General features: G+C 49.7%; 2 protein-coding genes across 3 annotated transcripts; one reads left to right on the top strand and one right to left on the bottom strand.

Moving 5' to 3' along the window:
* The first annotated feature begins 1,794 nt into the window (after positions 1–1,794).
* Positions 1,795–8,835, top strand: RFC2 (replication factor C subunit 2). The gene is made up of 11 exons (XM_050321666.1): positions 1,795–1,965; positions 2,825–2,894; positions 3,679–3,720; positions 3,905–4,011; positions 4,956–5,057; positions 5,566–5,666; positions 6,349–6,506; positions 6,864–6,929; positions 7,399–7,479; positions 7,829–7,942; positions 8,579–8,835. The coding sequence occupies exons 1-11, from the start codon at positions 1,844–1,846 to the stop codon at positions 8,687–8,689; spliced, it is 1,074 nt and encodes a 357-aa protein (XP_050177623.1). The 5' UTR covers positions 1,795–1,843; the 3' UTR covers positions 8,690–8,835.
* Positions 8,836–12,054: 3,219 nt separating this feature from the next.
* On the bottom strand, positions 12,055–25,799 carry LAT2 (linker for activation of T cells family member 2). Of its 2 annotated transcripts, XM_050321668.1 has the most exons (13): positions 25,759–25,799; positions 21,170–21,275; positions 20,491–20,530; positions 19,148–19,191; positions 18,293–18,347; positions 17,592–17,635; positions 16,774–16,812; positions 16,170–16,200; positions 15,981–16,036; positions 15,476–15,541; positions 14,667–14,729; positions 13,740–13,824; positions 12,055–12,877 (listed from the first exon to the last, which is right to left on the bottom strand). In XM_050321668.1, the coding sequence occupies exons 2-13, from the start codon at positions 21,255–21,257 to the stop codon at positions 12,859–12,861; spliced, it is 630 nt and encodes a 209-aa protein (XP_050177625.1). In that variant the 5' UTR covers positions 21,258–21,275; positions 25,759–25,799; the 3' UTR covers positions 12,055–12,858. The 2 variants fall into 2 exon arrangements, with proteins under 2 accessions (XP_050177625.1, XP_050177624.1); XM_050321667.1 differs by lacking the exon at positions 25,759–25,799 and having other exon boundaries at positions 21,170–21,603.
* Positions 25,800–26,036: the final 237 nt, after the last annotated feature.

Genomic DNA, 26,036 nt, shown 5'->3' with positions numbered 1-26,036 from the left:
GCAGAAACACATCACAAAATCTGTCATCAGGCTCTCTCTGCAGCAGTTCTTATCATTAGCCTTTCCTGGTGTCCTTTGGGTGCTTATCAGCAGCAATCCCTACACACAGAGTGGGAGAATTAATGCTGGCCAGGAAAATGATATCTTATCTAGAAGCTGGTAGTTCCCAAGAGCAGAAGTACTGTTTAATTTGGCAAGAAACCAAAGCATGTCCAGGCTGCTGCACTGACAGGCTGTTACAACCAGCAGTGCTGAGTATTTCACTGTCTCATGTCTGGTTCTGCTGAGCACTGCAGAAAGTTAAATCCAGAGACAAGAGTAACAGGGTGAGTTTCATTATCACAGGAACAAACAGTCTGAATACCCCAAAAAAAAAAGCCAGCTCTTGCCCTCATATGCCACATACTGGTGTTATTTAATTGTCTACTTTACCTCCAGTGGAGGCAAAGTTAATCCACTCAGCCAGGCACGTGAAGGCTGCTGACCACTTCCAATTTCACCCTTACACAACACTTATCCTAAAAGCATTAAGAACCACTACAGCTATTAATAAAAACAATATGCAAAAGAAGATTAAACGCCGGCCACCCCATCTACATAAAAACTCAGATGTGAGACTGCACTTTGCACAACACAAACTTCACCCTCCAGACTTTTAGAGCCTTGGGAGAAACTCAGCCAACTCCATCACTGTCAGGCCACAGGTAGAACCAGTTCTGCAGGCTGGAGGCAAATGCTCGTGTGCCAACCTCAAAATACCAATAACAGGCACTGACAGTAACACTGGAATACAAATGTTGTGGCAAACAAGAGGAAGTAACGCCCTCAGAGGAGAGTCACCACTCACACAGGGCTTCAGATATGGTCGGTTCCGAGTTCCTGCCTCACACCAATCTGAAATTAGAAACACTTCCCAAGGAATCAGAGCCCAGACTGAAGGACAGATGCTCTGCTCACTGAGCCAACACAAATGTCATTAGTTATGTGGAGCATAAGCAGAGCTGAAAGATGTACCAAGGCAGTACCTCAGTAACTACTGAGGTTGAAATGAGTACTGATATCCAAATTCTAACACTATGGATGCCACAGCCCAGTTCTCTATTAGGGGCTGGTTGTATGCAGGGGACACCAATGGGCTCAGTCATCATAATTACCAATTAAGACAAAAATCACTGTTTTTTATTCAGGGCCGCTTTTACTTAACCCAGGAAAGAACAAGTAGAGTCAAAGAATCCAGAATGGTTTGTGTTGGAAGGGATCTTAAAGCTCATCCAGTTCCACCCCCTGCCATGGGCAGGGACACCTTCCACTAGCCCAGGTTGCTCCAAGCCCAGTCCAACCTGGCCTTGGACACTTCCAGGGATGGGGCAGCCACAGCTTCTCTGGGCAACCTGTACACCTTTTGTGTTCAATAAATAGCATCAGATCCACCACCCACCATTACAGCACAACCACTTAACAGTGTAACAGTACTTTTATTGTTTTCATATTATAAGGGGAAACAGAGGAGGCCGGAAGAAACAAAGGTCCAGACCCCTGAAATGCGGACATATTACTATTTTTCATATCTTAACCACTCAGTAGGGCAGGAAGAGCAGGCAAACCCAACAGCTGAGCACAAGCCCACCCTGCCGTGCTGCGACCTCGGTCTCAGTCACCAACACAGCCCCGGACTCATCGCCCCGGGCTGCCACCTCCCCGCCTCACGGAGCTGCCCCAGCAGTCACGCCGGGCTCGGACATCCCGCCCTGCCCTCCCCGCCGCCGCTCCGCCCCGGAGGCGGGCCCGGCCCTCCCCTCACGGCGGCGGTGGAGACACGGCCGGGCGCGCCAGCCGCGCCGCCATGGAGGTGGATGTGGCGGAGGAGGAGAAGGCCGGGCCCTCAGCAGGCGAGAAGCGGGGACCCTCCGACCCCGCGGGGGCCGCGCCCGGCGGCGGCAGCAGCGGCCACTACGAGCTGCCCTGGTGAGGGGGACACGAGTGGGGCAGCTCGGCCGCCATGAGCGCCGCCATCAGCGCCCTCCGCGGGGGGGCGGGGCGAAGGGCCGGGCGCGCGCGGTGATTGGTGCAGAGTGGGGCGGGAGGCGGGGCCCGGCGCGCCGTAGCCAATGGGGTGAGGGCGGTGCGGTGCGCGCTGTTGGCGGGAAGGCGGGCTCCGCTGAGGGACCCTGGGCTGAGGGGACTCCGCCAGGGCAGGGACGCCTTCCACTATCCCAGGTTGCTCCAAGCCCCGTCCAACCTGGCCTTGGACACTTCCAGAAATCAAGAGTGAACAAAATCCCGTTGTTTACCTGTGCAGTCCGAAGTGAGCCCTGCCCTGTGTTACCCACGAGGGAGCACACACAGGGCCGCTTCTCCCCTCAGCCCCGTGTCAGGCTGAGGCACCAAACTCCTGTTCAAATTGAGCATTTTTTCCTGCCTTTTCCTGTTTTATATTACTGGAAGTAAACCCTTTGAGGGTGGGGAGGCCCTGGCACAGGTTGCCCAGAGAGGCTGTGGCTGCCCCATCCCTGGGAGTGTCCAAGGCCAGGCTGGACGGGGCTTGGAGCATCCTGGGATAGTGGAAGGTGTCCCTGCCCGGGGCAGGGGAGTTGGAACTAGGTGATCTTTAAGGTCCCTTCCAACCCAAAGCATTCTGGATTCTGTGAGTCTCTGATTAGTGTTGGGGAATGCTGTGCTGAGCAGGGAAGGGGACTGCAGAGCTTGCACTGACAATACATCGATGTCCCATCCTGTCTTAAAAAAACCTACTTTTCTGTCAGTGTAAAGCGCTATTAAACACGTTATTAGACGTGCTGAAGTGTGTGGGGTTTTACTTTTACAGGGTGGAAAAATACAGGCCCATGAAACTGTCCGAAATAGTTGGGAATGAAGATACTGTGAGCAGGCTGGAGGTGTGTAGCTGTCCCAGTGTCTTTTTACAGGTTATCTCTAAAAAAACATATTTCTTCATAGATCCACAGGACAGTAAAAACACTGCTGTATTTTTACATCCATACTTGAACTTGGGGAAGAAAGCTTCCTGATTTACTTAAAAAATTACAAGTTTTAGGACATATTTGAGTGGTGTATAAGGAAATAAGCCTCCTTCAATTGGGATGTTTAAATTGGCCCTGTTTTGATACAACTTAGTGAGTTTGTAGCTGTTATAGTAATATTGCTTCAATGACTAAGTGTAATTTTTATAATAACAGAAAGAAACTTTTTTTTTTTTAAGAAGATCAATGTTTTCCATATGGTGTTCAAGGCCAGGTTGGACAGGACATGGAGCAACCTGGTCTAGTGGAAGGTGTCCCTGCCCATGAGGTTGATGAGCTTCCAGGTCCCTTCCAACTCCAGACATTCCAGGATTCTATAATTCTCTGAAAAATTAGTCTGTGAACACAGTATTTGCTAATTATACTAGCAAGTATATGATTAAAACAGATGCAAAGGAAAGGCAAGAGTAGTAAAGATCTGTGGGATTAAGTGCTTTTAAATTTTTCCGTGTTATTCTTGAGGCTGCCTTCTAACAGTTCAATTAAAAAAACCTCAAACATGTAAAAGCAGTGTGGTTCAAAAAATGAAAGTAAGAGGGGAAAAGAAAAGAAGCGTTTCTGATGCTTAAAATAGAACAGAACTGAAAATATTTGTTCCTTTTATTTTCTCCTGTCATTTCTTATTATCCTTCTTTCTTAGGTCTTTGCAAAAGAGGGGAACGTACCAAATATCATCATTGCTGTGAGTATTGCTGTTTTGTGCTGTATTGGTCTGTGTTGGTCCTGGATTTGAAATCTAACCAGGATGGCCTCCCAGTACAGACTGGTTTTGTGCCTGAATGTACTGGTAAAGGAGATTTGTAGAGACTACAGCTTAGAAAATGACAATAAACTTACCAGAAATTTCTGCACTGTCGCCTTTTTAGGGCCCCCCAGGAACAGGCAAAACCACCAGTATCCTCTGCTTGGCTCGTGCCCTGCTCGGCCCTGCATTAAAGGATGCTGTTCTGGAGCTGAATGCCTCAAATGACAGGTGAGAATGGTTAAAACTTATCAAACTTTTAGTGAAGAAGCAAGCACCCATTTTAATTCTTAAAAAAAAAATTTGATAGGCTTAGTGCTATGGTATGGTCTTTAAGGCTCATTTTAATGCAGTTTTTCCACCCAAAAGTTGGGCAGGTTTTGGTGTCCACCTATCGATACAGGTATTATTTCTTGATGTTCTCTAAAATTGATACACAAAAATATAAAAACAAGTGGAGTGCAGAATCCCTAATGGTACTGTTGGCTTGAACCTACTTCTCTTGTCCAAGCATCAGGCACTGAGGGCTGACTGTGTTTCCCAAGTTCTGCTCAGACCCATCCTGAAGTATTCTGAGGACATTTCCTGGAGGGTTGTCTGAGTACAACATACTTTCCCTGCCTCTGTGGATATCAGTTATAGAAGAGCTACAGAGTCACAAGATCCTTTTTCTAAATGGAAAAAAAAAAAATAAAGTAAATCCTTTCTTTATAAAAGTAAGCCTTTGCAGGGGCTCTGCCTAGGGAAGTGTCCGTGTTGTGCTGATATGTTGCAGTCTATCCAGCTGCTTTTCTTCAGCTGAGCTACATTTGGGGCTGTGGATTAAGCTGTGGGAAGAACTAGCAAAGCAGTCTTAAATGCTTCTGCCTTTGATGATTTATTACCCCACCTTTTGGCAAACATAAATCACTTTGTGGCAGCGCTGCAAGTAAGGGTACTGTTTTTATATATATATATATATATACTGCTGTTGTTAAATTCTTTTTGTCAAACCCTCCAAAAATCAAGATTATTGGTCTTTAAATCTGGATCAGTTGGACAGTCTGGCTTACAGCGTGGTCCCACAGCAGTTGTACTGGGACAGCTGAAGGAGAATCAGGAGAATCTGTGGCTTCTGAATAAAATCTATTCTGTGATTTCACCCATCCAATTGTGAAACACTTCAATTGTTGCAGAGGCATTGACGTTGTGAGAAACAAAATCAAAATGTTTGCCCAGCAGAAGGTCACGCTCCCAAAAGGTCGGCATAAAATAATCATCCTTGATGAAGCAGACAGGTATGTTGTTCTTCCTTGACCTGTGTGAAATGTGCTGCACCTCTCCTGCCTGGCTCCAAGGCCAGGTTGGATGGGGCTCTGAGCAACCTGGTCTAGTGGAAGGCGTCCCTGCCCGTGGCAAGATGAGCATTAAGGGGACTTCCAACTCAAACCATCCCAGAACTCCGGGATTCTTTTCCTTTGAAAAGAGTCTGGCTCACTAGAGAATTTCACTGGATGAAAACAGGACATTCTCCTCCTCCTGCATGAAGTATTTAGTGTTCTTAGCAGTGTTCTTCGGAGCATTAGTGATTTAATTTTGCATGTCAGTGTTGTGGAGGTCTCGGTGACTTACCTGTGGTTTGTTCACATGACTGGAAAAAGCTGTTCAGTTTATCGAGCCAGAGTGTCAGTTAATGTACAAAGCACACTTTAACTTCAGTAAACTCTGAAGCTTGTATAAAAATAGTTATCAGGCTGCACCCATGAGTCAAGGAAGGGCGAAATCCATCCTTTTCTCCCCCCCAAGCATGACAGATGGAGCCCAGCAAGCCTTGAGAAGAACAATGGAAATTTATTCCAAGACGACGCGCTTCGCCCTCGCCTGCAATGCCTCTGACAAAATCATAGGTAAAGTGCTGCTGGGCCCTGGGTGTCCTTGTCATATGTTCTCCACACTGCTGGCTGACTTCCCAGGCAGTTTCCAGAAATACCTTGGATCTGCTCACTGCAAAAAGCCGTGGTACTTGTGAAAAATCAAACCACCTGTACCTGAGCAGATAAAAGGGTTTATTTGTGTGGCCAGGGAGCCCTCTGAGCAGCTGGTTTTGATGGGTAGTGCTGTACCTGACTGCAGAAGCAGATTTCTCATCCTTTGGGCTCAATCTCCACCCAGCTGTGCTACAATTTAAGGTGTTTGATGGATTGTTTACTGGGTATTGAACCCTTTTGTTGTCTTTTCTTCAGCTCAATCTGAAGTTTGTTTATAGGTGAAGACACTGTAGACCTTTAGACTTCTCCTGTTAAAATAACCTCTACATTCAGAAATCCAGGAGAAGAGAGGAAGCTGAGCTTTTTGTATATATTTGGGAAAACTCAAGTAGCACATTTGGGCTCAAGGGAAGGACTGTAAAAATCGTATGTGCTTAAGGAGATGCCGCGTTCTCTTCCCAGCCAACATGCTCTTTTTCTTTAAAAGAAGACAAAGTAACTGATGGAACTGAGAAAGCTTTTCCTGAGATTAAAAGAAATGTTTGGGGTGGGTTTTTTCTGAGAAAAGAGGGAAATGCTAATTACACATCCCTGTCCTCAGAACCCATCCAGTCCCGGTGTGCAGTGCTGCGTTACACCAAGCTGACAGATGCACAAATCCTTGCCAGGCTACTCAAAATTGTGGAGAAGGAGGATGTACCATATACAGATGATGGACTAGAAGCCATTATCTTCACAGCCCAAGGAGATATGAGACAGGTAAAAGGAGAGAGGCAATGAAACAAAGGCTTCTGTTTAAAGCAAAAGACCTTTGAGTTGTGGCTCTCAGGGATTTCTCTCTGGAGAGGTAAAGCAAAGGGGATGTGGCTTGTGGCTCAAGAGTAAGCTAAACTGTTTGGTTTTGTGGGGGTTTAAAAAGTGGATCTGCTCCTTAAAAATTATCTGGTGGGGACTGGATACCAAATTTGTCTGGCATAAATTTGTGATTTATTCTGTTGCTTAATTGAAAACTGCTTATTTGGCATCATTTACTGAAGTGCATCTCATCCTGAGGAGGGGAGTGACAAGTGGAGCACTTCAGAAAATAAATGAAGTCTTTTTTTTTTTCTTTCACAGGCATTAAACAACTTACAGTCCACACACTCTGGATTTGGCTTTATAAACAGTGAGAACGTCTTCAAGGTCAGTAATAGCTGAAAGCAGTGATGCCAGGAGTTTGGCCCTACACCTGTGTGAGATCTTCCATGGGACACAGAAGCCTTTGAAAGTGCTTTGCCCATTTGCAGACAGCGCATTGTGTAGCAATTACAGCTTTAGGCCATCAAGAAGCCCGTGTGCCTTTTGAAAAGGTGTCCCTTAATGGCACCTCTGAGACTTGGTGGCTTTGCAGCTGTCTCAAAGCACAAAAATCCCCAAACTGCTGGGAAATTTCACACTGATAACTTGGGAATTTATTACTTGGGTGTTCTCATTTCATGCTATTGAGTCTGCTGTGGCAGAATAGCTGAAAAGTCATTTTATTTAAAATTTAATCTGTACTATAGAACGTGTCTGATTCAATACTTCACCCGTATAGAAGCTTGGTGAAAATACCAGAGGTTTAATGCAGAGTCTTCTCGTGTTTTAAGGGTGATATTTCTCTTTGATACAGGTGTGTGATGAGCCTCATCCCCTGCTTGTGAAAGAAATGATACAGCACTGCATAAATGCAAATATTGACGAAGCCTACAAGGTTGGTTTTCATGTGTTGTGTTGGCATAGACACTTTTTCTTTACAGAATTCTTGTTGGTTTTGAAGAATTCACAATATGTGTTTTTTTTTTTTTAAGATAAGGGCATTAAGATGTAGACAAGTTGATGAAGATGAGTTGAGTTTGTGCAGGGCTTTGTTCAGATAAATAAGCCAACAAGCAAAAAAAAGGGAGTTGTACTGAAATTACTTGCTAAACATTTGAGGTTAAATCAGCTGATAAATAGTACATGCAGTTCCAGTAGTTACATGCAGCTGTTCCAAAAGTGAATATCCTTGACTCACCTGGTAAGTTCTGCAGCTGAATGAGGGATTATTCTTGCCTGCACAGATTCTTGCCCACCTGTGGCGTCTTGGATACTCCCCAGAAGATGTTATTGGCAACATCTTCCGTGTGTGCAAAACCTTTCCCATGGCAGAATATCTGAAACTGGAATTCATCAAGGTTAGTACTAACCCAGCTCCTGCAGGGCCTTTGGGGCCTTTTTAAGAAGAGATCAGAGGGCAGCCTCAGGGGTTTCTCTTTGAGGTTTGCTGTATATTAGCACAAGGAAAATATTTCTCCACTCACTGCTGCTTTCTTGCCCACTCTGCATCATCAGTTTGTCAGTGAGGATGGTCACTTGGGAGTGACATCTGATTTAACATCTGATCACCCACAGAAGTGCCGGAAGTGAGCACTGAGAATTAATAGCAGATGTACTGCTGGCTTTATTATTTACATCAAAGCCTCAAGTAACACCTTGAGAACGTTCTTCAAGGGCATGCTTGATTCTAGTCCAATAGATACTAAAAAATTATATGAACAGACAGTTGACAGATGGTGAAGGGGTGATATGGACCCACTCTTCATACTTGAATGTCCTCAGATGTGTCCATCTTGCTTCTTAGAAAGGAAGTGGGGAAACACAGGCTTGGACTTTAAAAACAAAAAAGGCATTCTAGTTGGTTTGCAGGAGCAGATACATTGTCTGAAGTTCCAGTGACTCAAAGGCCATCTCTTTAGCACTATTTAGTCCTTAGTTAAAATCCCACGGGCTGGGGGAGAAAACAGAAGGTTTGACAATGTCTTTATCACCAGGAGATCGGGTACACTCACATGAAGATAGCAGAAGGTGTGAACTCCCTTCTACAAATGGCTGGGCTGCTGGCCCGGCTCTGTCAGAAGACTGCGGCCCCTGCAGCCAGTTAGGCCCCTCCCCGAGCCCAGCCTAACTGCCAGGAGGGGAAAACCTGGGGTGTGTCTGTTCCCTGGTTCACAGAAAAGTGACCACTTATATTGTAAAAATATTCTGTACTTTTTTATTTAGACCAATAAAGCTTTAAAATTGACTTTAACCCAAGAACTCGTTTGTGTTGTGTCACCAAGGTGATAAGGTCTGTTCAATGCAATGGGACCTGATAGCAGGAGAAATCAAAATGGAGTATCATGGTAAGGAGTTACACTTCAAGCCTGGTCATGGGTGGTCTTATCTCATTCTATTTTGTGCCCTTTTTTGCACAAAATAGGGCATTTAATGTAGTTATAATTGAGACACACTGAGCAGGTACCACTCCTGGGTCCTGTGGTATTTTCACCAAACATACAGGAGAAATATTCCACATCTCTTTATGGTGCCAGCGGTGTATTTTGGATATTCCTTTTGCAATCTTTAAAAAAACTTTATCAAATTATGGGATGCTCTGCATTTGAGTTCCCCTTTCTGTTCTTGCTTGTCAGGTTATGCAGTGTCATTTTATTAGAGTTTCAGCCTGTCAAAAAGCCACACCATCACGTTTTCCTCTCTGTTCCATTTTGGAAACAGCTTGCCAGTGCAGATGAGCACTAAAGTGTGAAAAGCAGAGAGAAAGCAAACAGAAATTGAATTTGGCCACCTCCCTGTGCTATGTGTGTCTCCAAGCAGAGCCGTGTTAACATAATTAAGCATGTTCTGGTTACAGCAGTCACACAGAACAGGGCAGAGGGACAATTTGCTGCTGCCTGCACTGCACTGCACTCGGCTCATCCTGTTGATTTCCACCCTGAGTGTTCAGTTCCCCACTGCAGCTGTCTCGGTACCAAGTGGATCTTCACCAGTGGGCACTGGTCCCTGCAGGGGCTGGGCACACCCTGCCCTTCTCTGACAGCCACAGGGCCCACAGGTTTCTGCAGCAAGAGCTTGGTGGCATCACGAGCTGCCCCTCCAGGCTTCCTGCAGCGCCTCTGGCAGAGCCTGCAGACAAACTGTGCAGGAGGGCAAGGGAATGGGCAGCTAAAGCACAGGGAATGCAGCAAACAGCTCTGGGAATAATGGCTGTAACACTCAAAGTATATTCTTCCTTCACTAGGTATTTATTGAACTTACCTTTTGGCTCCCAGCCAGTGAGTTGTCACTACCAGCACAGACTCAGTTCAATACACAACTGATGGTTTAGTATGAAGGTGCTTGGGTTGCTGAGTTCTCTACAGACACAGCATCACAGCTTTTGTCCCTACGACTTCAATAAGGGTAATTTTCCTTTGGCTGCACATCACAGCCACATCTCTGCCTTTGCCTTCTCACTAAATGTGCTCATTGCTGACTGGGGAAGGAAGAGCTGTCATGGGGAAGTTTCATAAAACAGCAAACACTGTACTTGGAGGACCCAAGGCTGGTCTTTACCCTGTGGGATGCACCTGCCTGGGGTGTGGGAGCCAGTGGAAAGGAGAGGAACACGGAGGGTCATGGTTCCTATTCCTGCCTGGTTTCAGTGGGTTTCTCAACCACATTAAGTAGCTGTGTTTCACAGCTCCAGTCTGGAGCAGACTCTCCTCTGGGCTAATCCCTTCCAGCTCTGGGGGCACATGGGGCACTTTTCCTGAGAAGAGGAATCGGATCAGTCCCAGAGGTCACCAACACACCTCTCTCCAAAGGTGTTTGCTCCCTCTCTGAGTTGAGCTGATGTGTCCCAGGGCCAGCACCGGCTCTGCAGCTCCGCTTGAGAGCCACACCAGCCGTGCCAAAACACTTTTCTAATGCATCTTAAATTGAAAAACAGGAAGTGAATTGCTCACTTGGCTGCCCTCCCTAATGTGAGGAAAGAGAGAGGTGGGCCCAGGGGAGATGACATTTCTCCTTGCGTTATGTTCAGACGACACAGGATCTGGCAGTTTGGGTTGAGCACCAGAAACCCTTGTACACCTAAGGCCGGTCCTGAAAAGACAGTGGGTCTGTGAACACACTCACATGCACGTACTCAGTGCAAAGAAAAACCCTGAGGTGATTCAGAGCAAGACTAAGAACATCAATGAGACTTCCCAGAACTGTCCCTGGATACTTTCCAGTGTAATTAGATGACTGGCTGAGAAATGTCCCAGGAGCTTTTCAAAGCTAAGGATGGATTTACCCCTCACTACAGCTGATTGCTCTGGAGAGCTGGAACAGGGGATTTGCTCAGGCCCCAGGAAGTGAAAGGAAGATTCCCCACACCCAGCTCCTGTCCCGCTCACTTTGGCTCCACACCTTTCAAACTCAGACGAGGCAAATGCACTTGGTGTAACCCACCTCCCTGCTTAGTGGTGAGCAGTAAATGTTGTACTTTCATATTTTGGCCATGCACTCACCCAACACCTTGGAAGTTTGTGGGAGTTCTCCAGCTGGATCTGTTGCTGTGAGCCTAGGATCTTGCACTGCTGCTAATCCCTTAATCATGAATGGCTCTCTGGGCTGGGAGATGAATCACCAGTGGGTGTAACATCCCCCAGAACGAGCTCACCCCTCCCCTGCAGGGAACAATCCACAGCCTGCAGCACTTCATGGAAAGTGGGAGCTTCTTTGGGTGCTCAGTCAGTCATCAGGGATGCACCCAGGGTTAAGTTTCACACCTCTCTGAGGGCCAGGCACAGTTTCAGTCACAAAGGCACCTCCTTGTTCCCTTGCCTGCCTGTGCAGAGCCAGCACAGGCTGTGGCTGTCACTGTGTCTGCTCCAGGCTCACGGGGTCCCTGCTGTCACCCACCTGTGCAGACTTTTTACAGAGCATTTACCCATCAGGAAACCCGAGGGTGTGAGCACAACCTGGGCTAGGGTGAGCAGAAAACCAGGCTGTAGCTCCCTGCCCGTGTGCATCCCTGAATGCACCAGACTCTCTTGTAACAGTCCCGAGGAGACTTCCAGCATTTGTAGGAGCTGCAAGTAAAGCTTCTCCTCAGCCAAACTCCAAGCCAGCTGCTGTTTCAGCTGCATCAGTGGTGGACACCTGTGGTCTTTGTCGATTATGCCAAAAATAGAGCCAAGTGATTTGCAGCAGGAAGCACCTGACATCCCTTCTCCTGCTCCAGGGCTCGCTCACCCTCAGCTCCCCTTCTCTGCTCACTCTTACTGTCCCAAGGTGGTGAGTCTGGGCTGTGTTCTTTGCCAAAGCACAGTTTTCTGAAGCAGTTTTGAGGGAGAAGGCTTTGCAGGAGCGACATTTTCTCCCCGGAAGATCCTGTACATCACTCCGTGTCACCTCACGTGCTCCCGTTTTGGTGTCACCCAACCGTGCAGACAACATCTGCATCACAGCAAACCACAACAAAACACCACATTTACTCTGGAAGCTCTTCAATTTTAATAAATAAGTGGTCCAAAAGTGCCAGATCTGTGCATCAGGGCTCAGGAAACAGGGGTTCTGCTTCAGGGCTGATGTTCCCACAGCTCTACCGAGGGACTGGTGCAGTGTCTGAGGCTGGGGGCTGTGGATCTGACCCTCAGTTGTTGCTGGTTCTTTGTATTGATATAAAACAGATACTGAAACATGAGGAAAACTGCCACAGACCGACACTGTGAATCACAAGCTGTGGATAAGGCAGAGATTTAATCCTCTTTAGCTTTTGTGAATAGGTTGGTATCTCATTGAGCTGTAAATACAGAGTTGTATTTACAATCTCTGCCTTGCCAATTCCTCTCTTGGAGGAAACTGCTCCTCTAGGAGAGCACAGGAACTAAATCAGAACATAATCCCTAAGGCTTAGTCCCACCGTGCATGAGTCACCCTGACAGATAAAGTAACTGGCTGCATTACTGCTCAGCAATCTAAGGATGCTCTTCATGCTTGACAGGAGAAAACATTGCACAGACTGGCCACCCTCCCTCGGGGGGACCTGCAGGGACACGGGAGGGGATGACGAGGTGGGGGCCTGCCCGTGGCCGCCGTGGGCAGAGCGCTTTTCTCCAGCTGCAGGTCTGCAGTTGGACTTCTGTGGGTCTTCAAGCAGAGCATTTCTTCCTTTCAGTAACATCCCTTCTGTGTGATTGTGGGGCACAGTTTGGAGAAGAGATTTCACCGAGGGATGGAAATCTCCCCTCTCCCCCTGCGCGTGCTCGCTGGGTGAGCTCCTACAGCTCAGCCAAGGATTTCTTCAGACTTTATGCAGGACACTTGAAATAAGCAGGGAAAAAAACTCAGTGAGTTCTCTGACTTTTAACCCCTTTTCAATTTAACTCTACTGCCTGCTACGTTTTCTTTCCAGGGACAAGTAGTGACATACACTACAAAGTGTCCACGTCTAAGCAGAAGCCCCAGTCGTGCTCCCACAGGATGATGCCCGAGCAGAACAAGGGGCACAGAGGTGCCAGGAGCCCATTTCTGAATTCAGCCTCTTCAGGTGGAAGAGTTCTGCTGGCATTTGTTGGTTGGGTGTGGGGATTTTACAGCTTTACTCTGCTAGTTAAGGCTACAGCAGAGGCATCATTGTAAGGACAATCCCACTGGGTCTTTGTGGGTGCTTGGAGAGTAAAACCCTGAGAGACCAACACTGCAACTCCCAACAGGCAACTCCCCTGTAGTTCTCTAAAGGGTTTTACTTTATCTGCCTTATTACTCAAGAATTACTAAAGAATTCTTTATCAGCAGCATCAGGTTGGTGCTGATAATGGGGCAGGACATGTGGTCTTAGCACAGCAGGCAGGGCTTGGCTGAGCCCGGGGTATCCCTAACACTGCCAAGCCTCAGAGCTGCACAGACCATGAAGGGTTTGGGGGTTCCTGCCCACAGCATGTAGGACATGGATTTGAAAAATATGTCTCCATGGTCAACATCAGTCAGCTTGGCATCAGCCAGAGATGTGGCACAGCACAGGGTGGGCTCCTCCTGCTCCCACGCTGCCCACGTGGGCTGCTGGGCACAGGCTCCAACCAAGCTCCTTTTCTCTAAACCCAATCCTCCCACCCCTCAATAAACACCATAAACCCAATCCTCCCACCCCAAGATAAACACCCCAACCATTTGCTCTGTTTTTACCTTTGCTTTGACAGCAGGGCAGGGACTGGTGCAGGAGCTGTGTTGATGTAGTCTGGCTCCTCATCAGGGCTCTCTGCCCGCAGGGCTGCAGGCGAGGATGGGAAATGCTCATCAGTGAGTGGGCTGATGTAAAAACACATACAGCACCCCACAGACACTCTCTGTGTCCTGCCAATATTTAGCCTTTGGTGCTACATGTTTTTGTGCCTGGGCTAAGAAACCTCAGATCAGTGTCAAGGTCTCCTTGAAGAGGCATCAAAGTGGTCACAGCAAATTTGTAAACACACTGGAAGCAACGAGCCTGGACAGCTCTTCAGAGCATAAAGAGATGGGCTTAGATTTATTCTAGAGGGTGTGCAAACAGGATAACAAGAATCAGTTGGCTTAAGCAGCTCTCACACCAGAGACTGAAACCTCTCAAATGTACATGGGTGCACTCACCACTATCTCCCAGGCCAGGCTACCCCCCCACGCCTCACAGGAAGCCACACATGAGATTAAACTGTGGTTAAAAGGTCAGCTTGAGAAACAGGCACCCTCGATGACAGCAGGAGAGCCAGGGGCTAACCCCCTGTGTGGGCTAAGTCTTTGTCAGAGGGGATTACACAGCTGTGCTTCCACCAGGGCAACTTCAAATGGAAGAGGATAAAAGACATGAAGAGCAACGTTACTCTGCAGCATCCCATGGTCAGGGTTTGGGCACAGCCACCTACATGGTGGCCTTGTGACGACGAGAAACACCACATCCCATCACAGCAGCACTCAGATACAACAGTGGGTAGCAACTTGCACATTGTTTACCACGTTTAGCTGGGAATAAAATCGCTCCAGACAGGCCATGCACTGCCCTGGCATGGTCTGTGCTGTTCGAGGGCACCAGGCCCCCTGCCCACGGATCCCACCCCCAAACAGCTGCTGACAACGCACCTTCCTCTTGCTGCAGCTTCCAGGTGTGTATGGCCTCGCTGTTCTCGTAGTCTGCAGCCTCATCTGTGACAGAGGAAGGTTTGGACAGGATGATGCTGAGCAGCAAACAGGTCTAAAAATGGCCCTCTGTGAGCCACCCCCTCCCGACCGCGCCGAGCACGGCGCTGTTTCCAGCCAGATCTGCTGATGCTGCCTCATCTCTTTCCAGCCCTGGCCACGTGCCTGGATGACTGCAGGCAGGGATGGGGATCAGACGGGTCCCTGCTGCTCCTGCCTCCTCCAATCGCTCCGTGCACAGCCAGGCAGGAGCAGGGCAGGCTTCAGCAGCGCTCAAAGCCTGTGTTAATTCGCTGAAGGAAACCAAACTGACTTCCTATCCTGATTGCAACATCCCAGGACTGGTGCTGGAAGCCCTGAAGCAGACACTGTGCTCCAGCATCATCCTCCAGCAGCTTCTGGGGCTGGACATGGTGAGAAACATGAGCTGGGGGCTGGAGCCATGATCAGCCTGGCTGCAGCAACACTGAGAACCTAGAGAAGATGCAGATCCCAAAGCTCCTGGATTCCTGCAGAAACCCCAACTCAAAAGAATCAGCTTGGAGGTTTCACCACACACATTTTCCTGCAGAAGGGGGAAATGCTCTGTGCCTGCAGCAGCCCTGGCTCCCCAGCTCCATAGCACAGAGCTGATAGGAGGAGCTGAGCCTGAAAAGGACAGGGTTTCCATCAGCTGACCAGGTCACCATCCCCCTCTGCACTTCCAGATACCTTTGTGTGACACACATAAACTGTGATGGCAACACACCTACCCAGGTCAGGGCCGAGAGACACTCCAATGATGACATTTTCATAGGAATAGGAATCCTCCTCCTTCTCTGGTGGAGGGAAGAAAGAGGGGAGACAAAGGACTTAAGGAAGTGCAAGTGACCTGGGAAGATCCCTCAGCACCTGCAGGAGGGGGCTGTTTACCACAGTGAAACACACATCAGCTAAAAAGTCATTAGTCCTTGTGATGGCCTGTGCTGAGCCAGGGATGGGGTGTCCCAGCACAGATGGACTGGGGGGTCGCTGCCCCACGGGAGCACCATCACCAGTGCAGTGGGGTGACTGTTTATAAGGCAACAGATGGATGGGAAATCCCTCAAACCCCATGGCTCTGCTACACCCTTGAGTGAACGTGTCTCCTGGATCTGCTCTTGCTTCAGGCCACACTCAGTGATGCACAGACCTGGGCAAGAACAGTCTCCTGAGCTCCCTGGAGCCATGGGACAGCTGGGCTGGAGGAAAACCCACCTGGCTCTCCTGGAGACCTACCCTTGGGTCGAGTGAAGAACCTGGCATGGTTGTTGTAATCCAGAGAGATGGGCTCCCTGTGGGAAGAGCAGCTCTGTCAGCTCCTCCTGCCCCAGGGCACCCACAGGCCGAGCTATGGGAGCACCAGGACAGCACTGGGGCCAGTATGGCTCCACTCAGTCGTGCTGGTGGGCAGCCCTGGGTACTTACACGTAGGCAGAGTCCTCTTGCAGATAATCCTCTGCAAGAACAAGGGTTTGGTGTCAGCACCCCTCACCAGGGCATCAACCCAACCTGCCATCCCCGGGCACAGCCTGACAAACCCCTGGAGCACGGCCATGGCACACGTCCCCAGCAGCCACAAAGCCCTGGCGTGGCCCCAGAGCCCGCCCACAGCAGAGCCAGGGGGCTGGAGCAGGGGGAGACAGCCCCGATCCACCCCAGGGCCTGAGAAAACCCCAGGCTCACCACTTCTCATGGACACATCCTGCCAGCTGGCAGGGAGAAGGGGAATATGGGAATATCCTCCCTGGCTTGGGAAAGGAGAGCACAGCCCCACACATCAATAATCCTCTTAGGGCAGGTGCCAGCTCGCAGTGCCCCGGGTGGGAGGGGGGGCTCGGGAGCATCCGTCCCCCTCCGCTCTGCCCCTTAATCAGATCAGCTGTGTCTTACAAAGCAATCTCCAAATTGACCAGGCAGCAGCTCTGCCAGCTGCAGTGCTGGCTGCCTGTGTGTGCTCCCTGCTGGCTCCCATCCCCTGGGCAGCCTTCCCTCACACATCCCCCCCAGGATGTGTGGCTGCAGCACTTACCTGTCAGGAAATTCTGGTACCTGGACTCATCCCTGCTCCCTGGGGACAAGAGAGGGGCATGTTACGCTTGGGCTCAGGCTGAGTGATGGGAGCAGTTTGATGATGAAGCAACCAAACGTTTCTGCCCTCACCCGGCTCTGAGGTCTGACAGGTTGGACACTCCAGGGTAGGGGTGTTGGCACAGCCAGGAGTGATATTTAAATAGGCTGTCCCCGTGGATCTATCCAGGACTGGTCAGGCACAGCAGGATGAGCACTGGATTTTAAACTTGGACCCAGGTTAAACCCAGATCGTCCAGCTCAGGGCCCCCAATGTAAGATGGATGTGGAGCAAGTCCAGAGGAGGCCATGGAGATGCTCCAAAGGCTGAAGTCCCTCTGCTCTGGAGCCAGGCTGGGAGAGCTGAGAGTGTTCAGCTGGAGAAGAGAAGGCTCCAGGGAGACCTGAGAGCCCCTTCCAGTCCCTAAAGGGGCTCCAGGAGAGCTGGAGAGGGACTGGGGACAAGGGATGGAGGGACAGGACAAGGGGCAGCAGCTTCCCACTGCCAGAGGGCAAGGTTAGATGGGATATTGGGTAGAAACCCTTCCCTGTGAGGGTGGGGAGGCCCTGGCACAGGTTGGGCAGAGAAAACTGTGGCTGCCTCATCCCTGGAAGTGTCCAAGGCCAGGTTGGACAGAGCTCTGAGCACCCTGGACTTGTGGAAGGTGTCCCTGCCCATGGCAGGGGATTGGAACAAGTTGATTAATTTGGAAAGTCCCTTCTCCAACCCAAGCCATCCTGTGACTGATTGAACCTGGGCCTGTCCCAGGACATACTCACCGTATCCAGCGTGGTGGGAAGCACTGAGCTGCTCGGTGGTTTTCCTGAAAGAGACAAAAGAGACCTAAAAATCCCAGGCCTGAGCAAACCCTACCAGGAGTTACAAACCACCAGAGAGGGACCATCCACAAAAGCTCCCTGTGAGGTTATCACAGCACATGCTTGGAGCAATGGAAGAGGAAGGAATTTCAGGTCAAATCCCAAAATGGGAATAACTAGGCCTGAATATTGCAGGAGAGTTATTGCAACTATGTGGTTCTTGGGAGGTTTAAGTGATGGGTAGAAGTGGATTTATCACATCAAATCGTTTGTAAGCAAAGAATGGCCTTTTCTTTTTCCTGATGTACCCACTATGTACAGCCACAGCTTGTTTCCTTGGGTTTGATTTAAATTGTTTGCCAGAAGAATGCAGTGAGACTGAAGAAAGTCCAGAAAAAGCCTAAAGCTACTACTGACCATCAACAAATGAAGCAGCCTGATTGAGTTGGAGATGTCCCTGCTCCTTGCAGGGGGGTTGGACTGGATGGTCTTTAAAGGTCCCTTCCAACCCAAAGCATTTTTTAATTCTAAGCACAGCCAAGCCACATCTGTAGGGCTCAGAGCCCAATCCCAAATCCCAAACATTAATGTATCTTGGGTGAATTTCATCCCACCTTGGCTCTACAGCTAGATTTTGTTTGGTTTTGTTTGTTTTTACCTACCTTGCTATTGATAAGTTTTCAGGTCCCTTCATTTTTTCCAGCCTTCGAGTTGCACCTGGCACCAAGAACAAAACAGGTGTTAATTCTTATGGCAGCAGCAGCAGAGCATTTCAAAGAGCACAGAGCACTCACCAGTGAGGGTTCCCCTGGCATTTTCCTAATGCATCCCAAAATAGCTTCCAAATTGTTCCTTGACTGTTCAAAAATGGCCAAAACAGGAAGCAACCAGAGGAAAAGCAGAGCAAACCCTCGCTGGGGGAAGCTGCAATCCCAGCTCCTGTCTTGCTGTCTGCTCTCCCCCAACCCTGCTCGATCTGGGGGCCATTCCCCGCTCTTCACACTGCAAATCCTGAGCTTTGGTTGGGCTGGGCTGAAGCAAAGACTCATAGGGGGTTATGGGGCTCCAGCCCAGCAGGGGCCCAGGGCAGGGCTCATCTGCAGACGGTGACGCTCCACACAGACCCGGCAGCAGCTCAAAAGGTCAGCACCAAACCCAGCCTGGTGCAGGAAGCAGTGAGGGGGGATGATGAATGAGTCACTCCTATCACTTCAGGCTCACCCACACCTTCATTTTCACAGGGTGCACAGGGTGGTTCAAAGAGCCCCAGTTATTGAGGCGCCGCTTTTCAACTTCATCGCTTTAGTGAATAACTTTCAATGCAGAGGGAAATTTTTTTTTCCCTAGAGCTCAGAATTTGCATCCCTAGAAGCACCTAAGGTGGCTCTGACAATCCAGGTCTCATCACTTCACTGCCTGGTGTCGAGGTGACCCCTTGAATTTCACTTTCTCCCTGTTCTGTGCATGCAGGATCCCCACCCCCCGAGGCAGGAGCCCCGTGGAATGCTGATACTCACTGGAATGGGATCGAATCACCTCAAACCTCTGCTGGCTTTCCAGCCTGGAAAAGAGAGCAGTACAACCTCAGCTGAATTTTGGGGTTGATGACAAGGAAAAGAGATGCCAGAGACCTCGTTGTTCAGTGAGTGGAGGACAGAGAGCACAAACTCCCTGCTGGGCTTGGTGAAGTGCCAGGGTGCAGGATCAGTGTGAGCTGGGAGCAGCATCCCAGACTCCTCACTGACCCTTTAAAGTCAAGATGTGCCATTTTGGGCCATCGGTAGAGCAGCCAACATCAGCTAAGGGAAGGATACAGGAATGAGGAAAACATCATTTAGGATAATTCCTACTCTGACTCTTTATCCACCAGTTAAGACAAGAAGAGCCTTTTTACCCCCAGAAAAAATGGCTTCAAATCCCATTGCTTCACCTCCACTGCTGCCCCTGCCCCCTCAGCATCCCTTAACATCAACCTGAAAAAAATAACATGCTATCAACAATAAAAATGACACCCATGCCCAGAAACCTCTTTACTTCTTACTTAAGAGAAGAGCTGCTGCTCGGAGCACAAGGGGATTCAACATCTCTTCTACTGCAAGTGTTAAATGATTTTGGGAAGCCTTTATCCCCCCAGTTTCATTGGGGTCACCCCATCCCCAGCCAGGATTCAGGGCTCAGGGCTGGCAGGAGAGGGGGTGTCAGAGGACCTCACTGCAAATGTCCCTGTGGGGGACAGAAGCTGCACTGGCTGCTCCAACAGTCTGTGATGGATCACACCAGAGAAACAAACACCCCGACCCCTCAGAGGCTTTTGCAGAGCCCCTTTGCACCTCCTTTGCTCCTGTGACAGAGGTTACAACCCAGCTTTTCTTTTTCTTTGTATAATTTACTGTGGTTTGTCTGTTGCTGAAGGAAATAAGGGGGGTGTCTGTGTGTACACTGCATTTCCTTCGTTTCTTGTGCTGCAGGTCAGTGGTTGCTCCGGAACAGGGTCCCTCCAGCACCAGCCAAGGGCAGGGGCTTCTTTATGAAGTTACCAATCTCTCTACCACACCTCAGGCCATGACAGGTCAGGATAAGGACTTGTCCTTCTCTCCCAGCCCTTTCTCCTACTAGTTAATGACTCACTGGCATCACGGTCAGAGCTTCGGTTTCATTCTGGATTATTCTTTTTTTAAGGCATTACCCCTTTAGCAGCGCTCTGAGCTGAGGCACATTGCCCTGCATGCCCCCTCCTGGCATTATTTTATTTTATATAAATCTAGATTTCAGCTTGGCTCTGGCCCTGGCCAGTGTTAAAATTCCCCACCCCGGGTGAGCTGTTTTGGGGGAGAAACACATTTATGAAAGGCCAACTTACTGCCTCCTGTGCTCACTCAGCCGCATCTCCCTCTTGGTAGCTGGAAGACAAGGGAACAAAAAGCTCTTAGAAAGTAGATTTGGGAGTCAGAGATCAGAAAGACCGATAAAACACGTTCACAAAACTTCTCCAACACAACAGGCTGGTGGAGGCAGCGAGCAGCAGTTACAATGAGGTTTGGATTAATTCTCTTCACACCATGTTTAAATCCTGGGGTTTGTTTCAGACCCCACAGAGCAAAGCAGCCACTCCTGTCCCCAAACCCCAAACTGCAGCCTCTCTCCCCCACTAAAACCCACCCAGTGCCGGTGGAAGCCCCACTGGGTGCTCACCCCTCTCCTCTATGAATTTATCTCCAGACTGACCCAGGCCCTCTGCAGGATTTGTGCATCTGGAACTGGTCCCCCTGGATGGGGTGCCCCCAAAGCCACGATGACCACAGGGAGGGGTCTGCAGCCCGCAGCGTTACACCCACCCCAGGGGAGGGCTGCTGCAGTTTTGGGTGGTCCTTCCCCAGCTCTCTGGCCACCAGCACAGCCCCTTCCCACTCAGGCTGCTGGGAGCATCCCCGCCAGGGCAAAGCTCCCGAGCCGGCCACGCGGCTGAGCGGAACCAAACCCGCCCCAGAGGGGATTTTCCACGGGGAAAGGCCACCCCGGAGCCCGCAGGCAGGACTTACCGGAGAGCTGGCACCTGACGCAGAGGCTGACAGCCGCCCCGAGCAGCATCAGCGCGGCGGCCGCTCCGAGCAGCTCCGGCTGCACCATGGCCCGGCCGCGTCCAGCCTGGAACACAGCGGGGAGGGGAGCCCCGGGGGCAATGGCGGGCTGTGAGCCCATCGCTCGGGAAGATTTCCCCCCAAACAGCCACCTGCTGTTTGCCCTCACGCGCCCACGGAGCCCGCGGGGTGCCGAGGATGCTCCAGAGGCTTCCAGGGCAACACCCCTGCCCCGCGCGGCTCCGGTTCGCTCATCCCCCATCCCCAAACCCACGCACGCTGCCGGCAGACACTCATTTTTTAAGTATCTACAAGAGAGGGCAAGGAGGGAGGCGCTTGGCAATATTCAAAGTGCCAAGGCCTTTGCACAACGTGCTCTGGTTTTTTCCTGCCGCTCAGAGAGGCTCCCAGTGTTAAAATTCCCCACGCTTTTTTTTCCTGTGCTGAGCTGGCTCAGCCGCCGGCTCTTCCCCTGCTTTCCATGACAGGCTCCTCCACAAACAGCAGCTAACATTTTGTAATAATCAGCATGATTTGGCTTCAGCTTCTTCCTTTAAAATACAAAACATCCTATAAATATCACAGCAAACAGCCTGCTGGCACTGGGACGGATCGTTTAGCCCATTCCTGTTCCCCAGGGCCAGATTTTCTTTAGTCACAGATTATTTTAATTTATTTTTGTTTTTAAATAAACTTCTTTTTTTTTCCCTAGGGATGGAGATGCTTCAACTTGCCAAAGGCCAGTATGTCATCATTCCTGGCAGGAAGTTTTCCTACTGCCTACCTTCAACCTCCCTTATTACAGCTTAAGCATGGATTGTATTGGTTCAACCACTGTGCATGGGAGAAAGAAAGATAACCACTAATAATTAAAATAATTCAAAATAATTAAACAAATGGCATTAACAGACAATAGAAACCAGCAGCTTGATTCTGCCCTGCTCAGAACCTTCTGCCTCTGCTTTGTGTAAAGTGGAATAAATAGCATTTCTCCGCCCAAAACATCCTGTTCAGATGGAAGAAAACCCAAAGCCTCCTGTGACAGCTGGGAGCAATGGCCAAAGGGGTTTGGTGTCAGCATCCTCTCAGTGGTTCCCAAACATAGCCTGGCTGCCCAAAAGTGACCTCAACTCGGCTTTGAGACCATTCTCCCTGCCTGGGAGCAAACTGGGTTTATTCCCACTCCCTCCAAGGTTGCCTGAGCCCCCAGGACACCCCCAGCTCCTGGCACTCGCTCCACCATGGCCTTGCTCTGTATAGACCCCCAGGGGCCTCTCCCTGCACAGTTCCTTGCAGCACTTTCAGCAGCAGATGGGACTGAGTTGTTCTAAATTAACAACATGCCCAGACCCCCAGAGACCCACCTGGAGGTGCAGGACCAGCACCCTCAGCCACAGGCAGGACATCAGGGACAGAGCCTGGTCAGAACCATGTGGTTTCTCACGTCAGCTTGCCTTGGCTCACAATCTCCCGTGGAAATCATGAGCTGTGGATCATCTCTGAAGCATCTGCAAGAGGCAGCTGAGGGAAGCTGACCCCATGCTGGTGACTGACATACAAAGGGCTGCAACGCTTCTGCTTTCTTTGGGGAGGGGTTGGCGCTTTTTTCCCCTTTTTGGCTTTAAAGTGAAGGCCAGGCAGGGCTGAAGGCCCCTGACAACACTGAATAGTTTGTGCCATTGCAGGACAGGCCACCATCTCCCTCCTAGAGCCAGTTTTGTTTCTTCTGCAGGCAGTGAGGCAGCAACCCCTGCTGTTCCTGAGCCCACCCACCCACCAGGAACACCAAAGGTGGTTATTTGAGGGGTTGCCAAGCAGGGCATGGTGTGTCCCACCCCATCACAGCATCCCCCCCAAGCCACACGCACACAGCGAGCCCAGGGGTCATTTGTGCTCCCCAAAACACCCCAGTCCACGGAAATCCTTCCTTTTGGAAGGAGCCCTGCTGTGGTAAGGAGCTGACAGAAGGAGGTGATGAGCAGATTTATGACAAGCAGAAGGCTGGAAGCACTTACTCACGGCTGGCAGGATATAAATAAAATATTTGGAAGGCTGAACGTGCTTCCCTGCGCTCTGCCTTGGGGAGAGGGAGAGAATAAAGAGGCTCCAGCCACTGAGGTCTCCACACAGAGACACACGTGGAATTCATGGCTGGCCAGCCTTGCTTTCGAGATGCTAAATCCAAACCCAGGGAGAAAAGAGCTTCCCACGTAGTTCAGGAGTGACATTTGGATAGTGTTGCAACGCCCTGTGCTGTTCACACACTTCCCTCTCCTCCCTTGGCCTGTTTTCCCCCCCTTTTTGTGCCCACAGGAGGTTCTCCCTGCACAAGTGGGGCCACATTCCCAGCAGTGAGCGCAGCCTGACCACCACAGCCCCATAAATCCCCTGGGAGCAGCTGCTGCAGACAAGCAATTCCCAAGGAGAGCAACACCCTAGAGTTGGGATCCAGCTGTGGCTTCCATGGCACCTCTCCTCAGAGGGGGAAGCTTTCCCAAACAGAGGCTGCTCCTTCCGTGGCCTCAGATATTTTTAGCAACAAAGAAGACAGGCTTTTTTTTGTTGTTTTTTTTTTGTTTAAGAAAATGGGAAGCATTAATGAACTTGCAAAAGCTCATTCTCTCTGTGCCAGGTCTCAGCCTGGCTGCTGCTGCTGCTGCTGTGGAAGGTCTCCAGTCCTAAATAACCCAGGAACAGGGCTCATTAGGAAGTGGTTTTATCCAGGAAGATCTGAAGGCCTTTTAAGTCCACTAAAGAGGAGAGTGTAAAGTCCACTTGTGTCCAAGAGTGACACACCAAAGTCAGAGAAGCTGCTGGAACTGAAATAAGACAATTCTGGCTTATAAAATGAGTGGGGATGAACTGGATATGCATGGGCTGGAAATAAAATTCCTAATGGATGGAAAGTCTGTGAGAACTTTCCGACACTGGCAGAAGAGGGACAAAACTCACCAAAAAAAAAAAAACAAAAACAAAAACCTGCAAGAGCACTTAAAATAAACAAACTTTGTGCTGAGAAACCAGGAGAGCGAGGAATGTGTTGATGTGGCCTCAGCAATGTCTGGTTTTCCATTAGATAATTTCTCACAAAGACATTTTAGCCCTGTGCAGGGGTCAAGTTCACACTGCAAGAGAAAGACCCGAGTTGCAGGTTTATGTCATGAATTTAACCTATTTATCAAAAAAATGCCCAAAAGGCAAATATAAACCAGTCACCTTCCCTCGCCTCCAGAAAGTTTTGAGGTTTGCACCAATTTGCAGTAAATTAATTCTAATTCAGGCTGGTGGGATGAGTCACTGGTATGAAATATAAAGTGGAGAGCGTATTTAAAGCCCGGCCATATGAAATTCAGCACACTGACTTGTTGAACAGATGCAATATTCAGCTTGACTCAATGTCTCTAACATGTCTAAGAAAAGAAACTCCACTTTCTGTTTGCCTGTGTGGCACAGATTGCCACAGAGAGTCCCATCAATTCAGAAATTAAAGTTTCAGACCAAGGAAGCTCCTGTGGCTGGAACCACTTCAGTGACCAGCGCTGAGCCTCCAGAAAAGCTCCTTTCCAGAGCTCTGCACATCCCATTTCCTACCAGATTTATGCCAGCATGAGGTTTCTTAGGAAAGCTGCTGCCATAAAGTCTGGTTTTTCACAGCTATTTAGGCAGATCAGGGTTTATTTTATGCCAGGGGAGTAGTAGATGCACTTCAGCAGAACACGGGGCAAGAGGGGGAAATTGGAATTGATAAACCAACTTGCACACGGATTATCCCTTTGGAAAATGCCATAAAAAAAGAAACCCTCAGGTGGAAAATAGAATGCAAACCCCATACCACAACACACAGGCCAGCACAAGGAGGCAATTCACAGGAATATCTTATATTTTCAACTTCCCCATGTCCCAGGCAGCATCAAAGCCTCACAAGGTCTCCTCTGAGCCCCGGGGACGCCACGTTAGCAACACAGGCAACCCCCATGTGTGTAACTACCCATTCCAGAGCCACGAGAATGAGCCAATCTCACACAAGATCATCCCAAAATTATCCTCCCTCTGTTCAAGTAGCTGCCTCGTGGCTCATATTACACTGAGCACTGATCACAAGAGAAAACTGATGCAAAGACAAAGCTCCTTCCTTCCATCTAGGATTCAAGCAAGCTCAAGCACTCACAGGCAGTAAAATAAATGCTCATATCCATGATGCCAGTCAGCCCTGAAACCGATGGAAAACCCGGGAAGCGTCGTTTGAATCAGCCTATTTCACAGGGCTGGGCTTCTGGAAGGGGAGCAGCAGTCCCAGAAGCAGGAGCCAAGAGCAGGACCGAGCAGATTCGGGAGGAGAGGAGCTCAGCACAGACCGAATCTCCCAGAATATTTTAGCAGATGTGAATGCAGAAATAACGTAATTAAAAACCCGCCGCGCTGCCACCAGCAGATGGAGGGGGAGATGTAAAGAACAGCACTGGAATATCCCGGTTGTATGGGGCGGACTCATCTCAGGTCCCGAGGGCTTTAAACGCTGCTGAGAAGAGAGAGAGTTGGTGATTTCCTACCTTGGAGCCTCTCAGCGAGGGGGGAACATCCAGCACGTCGATTTTCGGAGAGGTTTTTACAGGGTCCCCAGGCTCAGTGGGACACCCCAGTGCCCGCACAGCGCTCCCACGGGCCGCTCTCGCCACCCCACGCACCTTCCCGTCCCGCCTCACCCGCAGCCTCAGCTGCTCTCCCCGGGCTGTCCCATCCCCTCCTGCCCCTCGCAGCCGGTTCCTCCAGGGCTCGCCACCCGCTGCTGGTTTCCTGTCCCCACGTGAATCACCAACCCCGACATCCG

Source organism: Myiozetetes cayanensis, unplaced genomic scaffold, assembly GCF_022539395.1.
Source record: "Myiozetetes cayanensis isolate MyiCay16 unplaced genomic scaffold, myiCay2020 scf27, whole genome shotgun sequence".
NCBI classification, from domain to species: domain Eukaryota; kingdom Metazoa; phylum Chordata; class Aves; order Passeriformes; family Tyrannidae; genus Myiozetetes; species Myiozetetes cayanensis.
This window is presented reverse-complemented; position numbering and strand designations above follow the sequence as displayed.

Bases quoted from the DNA above. Each gene is read 5' to 3' on its own strand.
- RFC2 (XM_050321666.1), top strand. From the start codon at position 1,844: ATGGAGGTGGATGTGGCGGAGGAGGAGAAGGCCGGGCCCTCAGCAGGC. The intron at 1,966-2,824 runs GTGAGGGGGACA...TTACTTTTACAG, and splicing joins GGCCACTACGAGCTGCCCTG to GGTGGAAAAATACAGGCCCA. The intron at 5,058-5,565 runs GTATGTTGTTCT...CTCCCCCCCAAG, and splicing joins ATCCTTGATGAAGCAGACAG to CATGACAGATGGAGCCCAGC.
- LAT2 (XM_050321667.1), bottom strand. From the start codon at position 21,470: ATGGGGGATGAGCGAACCGGAGCCGCGCGGGGCAGGGGTGTTGCCCTG. The intron at 15,542-15,980 runs GTAGGTCTCCAG...TCCCTCCACCAG, and splicing joins GTTCTTCACTCGACCCAAGG to AGAAGGAGGAGGATTCCTAT. The intron at 14,730-15,475 runs GTAGGTGTGTTG...CCTCTGTCACAG, and splicing joins GTCTCTCGGCCCTGACCTGG to ATGAGGCTGCAGACTACGAG.